This window comes from Nerophis ophidion, linkage group LG09 (assembly GCF_033978795.1).
Source record: "Nerophis ophidion isolate RoL-2023_Sa linkage group LG09, RoL_Noph_v1.0, whole genome shotgun sequence".
Classification (NCBI taxonomy): domain Eukaryota; kingdom Metazoa; phylum Chordata; class Actinopteri; order Syngnathiformes; family Syngnathidae; genus Nerophis; species Nerophis ophidion.
The window spans coordinates 1,503,660-1,513,783 of record NC_084619.1 but is presented as its reverse complement, the minus strand read 5'-3'; the positions used below and the strand labels follow the sequence as shown (position 1 = coordinate 1,513,783).

At 44.4% G+C, this 10,124-nt stretch overlaps 1 protein-coding gene across 1 annotated transcript; it reads right to left on the bottom strand.

Annotated features, from left to right (window-relative positions):
* Positions 1–33: 33 nt before the first annotated feature.
* LOC133558889 (DNA damage-inducible transcript 4 protein-like) lies at positions 34–6,598 on the bottom strand. The gene is made up of 2 exons (XM_061910026.1): positions 6,351–6,598; positions 34–699 (listed from the first exon to the last, which is right to left on the bottom strand). Exons 1-2 carry the CDS (start codon positions 6,499–6,501, stop codon positions 200–202), a joined length of 651 nt encoding a protein of 216 aa, XP_061766010.1. The 5' UTR covers positions 6,502–6,598; the 3' UTR covers positions 34–199.
* Positions 6,599–10,124: the final 3,526 nt, after the last annotated feature.

Sequence of the window (10,124 nt, the reverse complement as noted above, 5' to 3'; positions counted from 1 at the left end):
TTTTTACTTTGTGTTTGCCAGAGATCAGACAAGTTATGTATATAAAATAATTTATTGTTTCCAGTACAAAAAAGCTCATCAAATACTGCCGTGCTCCATCAAGAGCGAGTTCACCCGCAGGTGAGCAGCTGCCTTCTTCACAAAGTGGTTCCAGGGATTGTGCGCCGAGTGCTGTTAGTTTGCTCCAAGTCCTGAGTCCTCAGCAGCACTCTTCAATCAGAAGCTCCCCCGAACAATACAACTTCCTCTTCATGGCCCTGAAACTGGGGCTCAGTCTCAAAGAGCGGCAGGCAGGCGTCCCGTACGTCTCGCCGCCTTTGAAGAACCCCCGCACTTTGGGCCACAGTCCTCCAGACTCGGCTCTCAGCACCAGGGTGACGTGGAAAGTGGGGACCAGGCCGGCGTCCACCGCGATCTGATCCACGGTGCACGGCTCCCCCGGATCTCCCCTGGCCACGCACACGTCTATTAGCGCCCCCTTCAGGCCGCAGGGCTCGCTGACCGCCAGGCGGACCAGCTCCTGACCCAAGAGGTCCAGCAAAGAGTCTGGGATGATGAGTGCGGAGCAGCCCAGGAGGTGTGACGCCTGCTGGAGGGATTGTGCGATGGTGGCCACCACGTCTGCAGACAGGGTCTCCTCCGGGGGGGAACAGAAGAAGCTGCTTTCAGATCCTGACAGCGACATGTCCAATACAGAACCTAAAAAAAACAAAAAGAACTCATTAAAAATGCAGTAAAATGATAAAACGGTTTCATGCTTGTATAAGAGTCTGTTGAATATGAAATCAGACTTCATACAGTGGGGCAAAAAGTATTTAGTCAGCCAGCGATTGTGCAAGTTCTCCCACTTCAAAGGATGACAGAGGTCTGTCATTTTCATCATAGGTACACTTCAACTGTGACAGACAGAATCCAGGAGTTCACATTGTAGAAATTTTAAAGAGTTTATTTGTAAATGATGGTGGAAAATAAGTATTTGGTCAACCATTCAAATATCCCATAGATGGAAGGAGGTTTTGGCTCCAAATCTCAGGATACATGGCCCCATTCATTCTTTCCTTAACACGGATCAATCGTCCTGTCCCCTTAGCAGAAAAACAGCCCCAAAGCATGATGTTTCTACCCCCATGCTTCACAGTAGGTATGGTGTTCTTGGGATGCAACTCAGTATTCTTCTTCCTCCAAACACCAGCAGTTGAGTTTATACCAAAATGGATACATGGATGATACAGCTGAGGATTGGGAGAATGTCATGTGGTCAGATGAAACCAAAATAGAACTTTTTGCTCCTCGTGTTTGGAGGAAGAAGAATACTGAGTTGCATCCCAAGAACACCATACCTACTGTGAAGCATGGGGGTGGAAACATCATGCTTTGGGGCTGTTTTTCTGCTAAGGGGACAGGACTATTGACCCGTGTTAAGGAAAGAATGAATGGGGCCATGTATCCTGAGATTTGGAGCCAAAACCTCCTTCCATCAGTGAGAGCTTTGAATGCTTGACTTATTTTCCACCATCATTTACACATTTACAAAAAAAGATTACTTCCTGTGTATGTGTATATATACATATATACATATATGTATATATTTATTTTATTTAGGGACGGCGTGGCGCAGTGGGAGAGTGGCTGTGCGCAACTCGAGGGTCCCTGGTTCAAATCCCACCTAGTACCAACCTAGTCACGTCCGTTGTGTCCTGAGCAAGACACTTCACCCTTGCTCCTGATGGGTGCTGGTTGGCGCCTTGCATGGCAGCTCCCTCCATCAGTGTGTGAATGTGTGTGTGAATGTGGAAGTAGTGTCAAAGCGCTTTGAGTACCTTGAAGGTAGAAAAGCGCTATACAAGTACAACCCATTTATCATTTATTTATCATTTATTTTATTTCTGTTTATTGTTGTTATCAATGTATTATTTTTTGCTTATTTAATTGATGTATTTGTAGGTACTACTTAGATTTTGTTTTTCTCTGTTTCTTTTTCTTTTTTGTGGGGTGGGTGGTATGATGCAGTGGTTCTCAAATGGGGGTACTTGAAGGTATGCCAAGGGGTACATGAGATTTTTTTTTAAATATTCTAAAAATAGCAACAATTCAAACATCCTTTATAAATATATTTATTGAATAATACTTCAACAAAATATGAATGTAAGTTCATAAAGTGTGAAAAGAAATACAACAATGCAATATTCAGTGTTGACAGCTAGATTTTTTTGTGGACATGTTCCATAAATATTGATGTTAAATATTACTTTTTTTGTGAAGAAATGTTTAGAAGTAAGTTGATGAATCCAGATGGATCTCTATTACAATCCCCAAAGAGGGCTCTTTAAGTTGATGATTACTTCTATGTGGAGAAATCTGCATTTAGAATTGAATCACTTGTTTGTTGTTTCTCAACAAGTTTTTAGTTATTTTTATATCTTTTTATCCAAGTAGTTGAAGAAAGACCACTACAAATGAGCAATATTTTGCACTGTTATACAATTTAATAAATCAGAAACTGATGACATAGTGCTGTATTTTACTTCTTTATCTCTTTTTTTCAACCAAAAATGCTTTGCTCTGATTAGAACAGGGGTAGGGAACCTATGGCTCTAGAGCCAGATGTGGTTCTTTTGATGACTGCATTTGGCTCTCAGATAAATCTTAGCTGACATTGCTTAACACGATAATTATGACTAATTTCGCTGGTAATCACAGTGTTAAAAATAACGTGCAAAATATAAAACATTCTCATGCATTTAAATCCATCCATCCTTTTTCTACCGCACCTGTTCAAGAAGTCGCATTAATGGTAAGAAGTATTTTATGTCACGATGGGGGGGTTGCAGCTTGCTGTGGGGTCGTTCTCCCAGGAAGACAGACAGACTACTCGGGACATGGCATTTAGGTAAAGACATGATTTAATTTTAACGAAAAAAAGATACAAACAAAAATCGCTCACAGTGGAGGCACAACTTGGGCTAAAAAACAAAGCTAACGCATAAACAGACTAAGAACATAAATCAAACAAAACTTACTTGGCATGGCATGAAGCACGAAACTATGGCAAGGCATGAAACAAGTCAGCACAGGGCGACTGACTGGCAAAGACGTGCTTAAATACTGCCTCTGATTAGTGCTCGGGAAGCAGGTGAGCGGGCATTTTGTCCACCAGAGACAGGTGGACAAAATGAGTAACCAAGGAAACCAGACAAGGGAGTGGAAAAAAACAGGAACTTAAAGAGTCCAAAGGACAAACAGCACATGGCCAAACAAAAACATGATCAACAGACATGACATTTGATTTATTATTGGTTAGCTTCAGAATAACAATGTTATTAAAAAGAATAAGAGACTTATTATACTCTAAAAATGTTGGTCTTACTTAAAAATGCACGCATTTAGTTGTATTCAGTTTTAAAAAATATGATATGGCTCTCACAGAAATACATTTTGAAATATTTGGCTTTCATGGCTCTCTCAGCCAAAAAGGTTCCCGCCCCCTGGATTAGGGGGTACTTGAATTGAAACAAATGTTCACGGGGGTACATCTCTGAAAAAAGGTTGAGAAGCACTGGTATGATGGGCATATAAACAAAACATTGACATTTAGGGCAGACAACAGCGATATGATTTATGTGAATATGATTTAATGGATAAAATGTCTGATGCTGGATGTCCATAAAAAATCAAATGAAAAAATAATTCATAAAAATGCAGGGAAAAAAAAGTTGTAAGTCTGCAGCCAACACAAAGATCTGATGTCCTTTGTGTTGTGTGTGCACATTGTAGTTTGTGTTGTGTGTGCACGTTGTAGTTTGTGTTGTGTGTGCACATTGTAGTTTGTGTTGTGTGTGCACGTTGTAGTTTGTGTTGTGTGTGCACATTGTAGTTTGTGTCGTGTGTGCACATTGTAGTTTGTGTTGTGTGTGCACATTGTAGTTTGTGTCGTGTGTGCACATTGTAGTTTGTGTCGTGTGTGCACATTGTAGTTTGTGTTGTGTGTGCACATTGTAGTTTGTGTTGTGTGTGCACATTGTAGTTTGTGTTGTGTGTGCACATTGTAGTTTGTGTTGTGTGTGCACATTGTAGTTTGTGTTGTGTGTGCACATTGTAGTTTGTGTCGTGTGTGCACATTGTAGTTTGTGTCGTGTGTGCACATTGTAGTTTGTGTTGTGTGTGCACATTGTAGTTTGTGTTGTGTGTGCACATTGTAGTTTGTGTTGTGTGTGCACATTGTAGTTTGTGTTGTGTGTGCACATTGTAGTTTGTGTTGTGTGTGCACATTGTAGTTTGTGTTGTGTGTGCACATTGTAGTTTGTGTTGTGTGTGCACATTGTAGTTTGTGTTGTGTGTGCACATTGTAGTTTGTGTTGTGTGTGCACATTGTAGTTTGTGTTGTGTGTGCACATTGTAGTTTGTGTTGTGTGTGCACATTGTAGTTTGTGTCGTGTGTGCACATTGTAGTTGTGTGTGCACATTGTAGTTGTGTGTGCACATTGTGTTGTGTTGTGTGTGCACATTGTAGTTTGTGTTGTGTGTGCACATTGTAGTTTGTGTTGTGTGTGCACATTGTAGTTGTGTGTGCACATTGTAGTTTGTGTTGTGTGTGCACATTGTAGTTTGTGTTGTGTGTGCACATTGTAGTTTGTGTTGTGTGTGCACATTGTAGTTTGTGTTGTGTGTGCACATTGTAGTTTGTGTTGTGTGTGCACATTGTAGTTTTTGTTGTGTGTGCACATTGTAGTTTGTGTTGTGTGTGCACATTGTAGTTTGTGTTGTGTGTGCACATTGTAGTTTGTGTTGTGTGTGCACATTGTAGTTTGTGTTGTGTGTGCACATTGTAGTTTGTGTTGTGTGTGCACATTGTAGTTTGTTGTGTGTGCACATTGTAGTTTGTGTTGTGTGTGCACATTGTAGTTTGTGTTGTGTGTGCACATTGTAGTTTGTGTTGTGTGTGCACATTGTAGTTTGTGTTGTGTGTGCACATTGTAGTTTGTGTTGTGTGTGCACATTGTAGTTTGTGTTGTGTGTGCACATTGTAGTTTGTGTTGTGTGTGCACATTGTAGTTTGTGTCGTGTGTGCACATTGTAGTTGTGTGTGCACATTGTAGTTGTGTGTGCACATTGTGTTGTGTTGTGTGTGCACATTGTAGTTTGTGTTGTGTGTGCACATTGTAGTTTGTGTTGTGTGTGCACATTGTAGTTGTGTGTGCACATTGTAGTTTGTGTTGTGTGTGCACATTGTAGTTTGTGTTGTGTGTGCACATTGTAGTTTGTGTTGTGTGTGCACATTGTAGTTTGTGTTGTGTGTGCACATTGTAGTTTGTGTTGTGTGTGCACATTGTAGTTTTTGTTGTGTGTGCACATTGTAGTTTGTGTTGTGTGTGCACATTGTAGTTTGTGTTGTGTGTGCACATTGTAGTTTGTGTTGTGTGTGCACATTGTAGTTTGTGTTGTGTGTGCACATTGTAGTTTGTGTTGTGTGTGCACATTGTAGTTTGTGTTGTGTGTGCACATTGTAGTTTGTTGTGTGTGCACATTGTAGTTTGTGTTGTGTGTGCACATTGTAGTTTGTGTTGTGTGTGCACATTGTAGTTTGTGTTGTGTGTGCACATTGTAGTTTGTGTTGTGTGTGCACATTGTAGTTTGTGTTGTGTGTGCACATTGTAGTTTGTGTTGTGTGTGCACATTGTAGTTTGTGTTGTGTGTGCACATTGTAGTTTGTGTTGTGTGTGCACATTGTAGTTTGTGTCGTGTGTGCACATTGTAGTTGTGTGTGCACATTGTAGTTGTGTGTGCACATTGTGTTGTGTTGTGTGTGCACATTGTAGTTTGTGTTGTGTGTGCACATTGTAGTTTGTGTTGTGTGTGCACATTGTAGTTGTGTGTGCACATTGTAGTTTGTGTTGTGTGTGCACATTGTAGTTTGTGTTGTGTGTGCACATTGTAGTTTGTGTTGTGTGTGCACATTGTAGTTTGTGTTGTGTGTGCACATTGTAGTTTGTGTTGTGTGTGCACATTGTAGTTTTTGTTGTGTGTGCACATTGTAGTTTGTGTTGTGTGTGCACATTGTAGTTTGTGTTGTGTGTGCACATTGTAGTTTGTGTTGTGTGTGCACATTGTAGTTTGTGTTGTGTGTGCACATTGTAGTTTGTGTTGTGTGTGCACATTGTAGTTTGTGTTGTGTGTGCACATTGTAGTTTGTTGTGTGTGCACATTGTAGTTTGTGTTGTGTGTGCACATTGTAGTTTGTGTTGTGTGTGCACATTGTAGTTTGTGTTGTGTGTGCACATTGTAGTTTGTGTTGTGTGTGCACATTGTAGTTTGTGTTGTGTGTGCACATTGTAGTTGACAAGAGCACTCACCACTTTCACTGTTGCACCGTCCCTGCTTGGAAGACTTGAGCTGTGTCAGCCTGTGCAGCAAAGTACTGCAGGACCGCCGCTTGGAGACCCTGTCCTCGCTCGGGGAGGACGGGAAGCTGCCATCCAAGGAATGCTCGCCACAAAACCACATTTGTTCATGTCCTGTAGCTATTCTAACTCAAATGTCCTTCAACTACCTCCTCTGTGAGTGTCAAAGAAAGACAGCACAAGCAGCAACAATGGAACAAAGCTTTAAGTAGGCAAGCCACAAGGCCCCGCCCACTGGATTTATCCACCAATCAGACGACACCTCACGTCCTCCGCGTCCTACCCTGCCTGGCAACAGTTCAGATCCCGTCCAGGCGGACAAAGACCTCCCCGGACGCCCACCGTGAAACATGACTTGATAGAAACAATACGTCTGTCATCTATGAGGCAAGCGCACAATTCATCCAGAAAGTGACTTCTTTTTTTCCCCGCCGTTGAGAAAATTGCACAATAAAAATGATGACAGCGGAGTTTCATCCCGCGTGTCACGTGACGTAGGCTGCAGTCCTGCATTCTTGCACCGCAATGACATGACGAATAAAACATCATTAACTAATAACTAATAAAACATCATTAACTCCGAATGTGTGAACAACCTCGTTGATTTTTAAACAATGTGAACTTTGGTCATGTGTAAAAAAGAAATTAAAAAAAGTTATTGTATTTCCAACGTATTGCTTTTTTTTTTTTTTACAAATATCCATCTATCCCATCCATTTTCTACCGCTTATTCCCTTTTGGGGTCGCCGGGGGGGCACTGGCGCCTATCTCAGCTACAATCGGGCGGAAGGCGGGGTACACCCTGGACAAGTGGCCACCTCATCACAGGCCAACACAGATAGACAACATTTACACACTTTCTCAAAGTGTGGGGCGGGAATAGAGACATGACAGGTGGGGAACAGAGACATGACAGGTGGGGAACAGAGACATGACAGGTGGGGAACAGAGACATGACAGGTGGGGAATAGAGACATGACAGGTGGGGAACAGAGACATGACAGGTGGGGAATAGAGACATGACAGGTGGGGAATAGAGACATGACAGGTGGGGAATAGAGACATGACAGGTGGGGAATAGAGACATGACAGGTGGGGAATAGAGACATGACAGGTGGGGAACAGAGACATGACAGGTGGGGAACAGAGACATGACAGGTGGGGAACAGAGACATGACAGGTGGGGAATAGAGACATGACAGGTGGGGAACAGAGACATGACAGGTGGGGAACAGAGACATGACAGGTGGGGAACAGAGACATGACAGGTGGGGAATAGAGACATGACAGGTGGGGAATAGAGACATGACAGGTGGGGAGTAGAGACATGACAGGTGGGGAATAGAGACATGACAGGTGGGGAACAGAGACATGACAGGTGGGGAATAGAGACATGACAGGTGGGGAACAGAGACATGACAGGTGGGGAACAGAGACATGACAGGTGGGGAACAGAGACATGACAGGTGGGGAATAGAGACATGACAGGTGGGGAATAGAGACATGACAGGTGGGGAACAGAGACATGACAGGTGGGGAATAGAGACATGACAGGTGGGGAATAGAGACATGACAGGTGGGGAACAGAGACATGACAGGTGGGGAATAGAGACATGACAGGTGGGGAATAGAGACATGACAGGTGGGGAATAGAGACATGACAGGTGGGGAATAGAGACATGACAGGTGGGGAACAGAGACATGACAGGTGGGGAATAGAGACATGACAGGTGGGGAATAGAGACATGACAGGTGGGGAACAGAGACATGACAGGTGGGGAATAGAGACATGACAGGTGGGGAACAGAGACATGACAGGTGGGGAATAGAGACATGACAGGTGGGGAATAGAGACATGACAGGTGGGGAATAGAGACATGACAGGTGGGGAACAGAGACATGACAGGTGGGGAATAGAGACATGACAGGTGGGGAATAGAGACATGACAGGTGGGGAATAGAGACATGACAGGTGGGGAACAGAGACATGACAGGTGGGGAATAGAGACATGACAGGTGGGGAATAGAGACATGACAGGTGGGGAATAGAGACATGACAGGTGGGGAACAGAGACATGACAGGTGGGGAACAGAGACATGACAGGTGGGGAATAGAGACATGACAGGTGGGGAATAGAGACATGACAGGTGGGGAACAGAGACATGACAGGTGGGGAATAGAGACATGACAGGTGGGGAATAGAGACATGACAGGTGGGGAATAGAGACATGACAGGTGGGGAATAGAGACATGACAGGTGGGGAATAGAGACATGACAGGTGGGGAACAGAGACATGACAGGTGGGGAATAGAGACATGACAGGTGGGGAATAGAGACATGACAGGTGGGGAATAGAGACATGACAGGTGGGGAACAGAGACATGACAGGTGGGGAATAGAGACATGACAGGTGGGGAATAGAGACATGACAGGTGGGGAATAGAGACATGACAGGTGGGGAACAGAGACATGACAGGTGGGGAACAGAGACATGACAGGTGGGGAATAGAGACATGACAGGTGGGGAATAGAGACATGACAGGTGGGGAACAGAGACATGACAGGTGGGGAATAGAGACATGACAGGTGGGGAATAGAGACATGACAGGTGGGGAATAGAGACATGACAGGTGGGGAACAGAGACATGACAGGTGGGGAATAGAGACATGACAGGTGGGGAATAGAGACATGACAGGTGGGGAATAGAGACATGACAGGTGGGGAATAGAGACATGACAGGTGGGGAATAGAGACATGACAGGTGGGGAATAGAGACATGACAGGTGGGGAACAGAGACATGACAGGTGGGGAATAGAGACATGACAGGTGGGGAATAGAGACATGACAGGTGGGGAACAGAGACATGACAGGTGGGGAATAGAGACATGACAGGTGGGGAACAGAGACATGACAGGTGGGGAATAGAGACATGACAGGTGGGGAATAGAGACATGACAGGTGGGGAATAGAGACATGACAGGTGGGGAACAGAGACATGACAGGTGGGGAATAGAGACATGACAGGTGGGGAATAGAGACATGACAGGTGGGGAATAGAGACATGACAGGTGGGGAATAGAGACATGACAGGTGGGGAATAGAGACATGACAGGTGGGGAACAGAGACATGACAGGTGGGGAATAGAGACATGACAGGTGGGGAATAGAGACATGACAGGTGGGGAATAGAGACATGACAGGTGGGGAACAGAGACATGACAGGTGGGGAATAGAGACATGACAGGTGGGGAATAGAGACATGACAGGTGGGGAATAGAGACATGACAGGTGGGGAATAGAGACATGACAGGTGGGGAACAGAGACATGACAGGTGGGGAATAGAGACATGACAGGTGGGGAATAGAGACATGACAGGTGGGGAATAGAGACATGACAGGTGGGGAACAGAGACATGACAGGTGGGGAATAGAGACATGACAGGTGGGGAATAGAGACATGACAGGTGGGGAATAGAGACATGACAGGTGGGGAACAGAGACATGACAGGTGGGGAATAGAGACATGACAGGTGGGGAATAGAGACATGACAGGTGGGGAATAGAGACATGACCGGTGGGGAATAGAGACATGACAGGTGGGGAACAGAGATATGACAGGTGGGGAATAGAGACATGACAGGTGGGGAATAGAGACATGACAGGTGGGGAACAGAGACATGACAGGTGGGGAATAGAGACATGACAGGTGGGGAACAGAGACA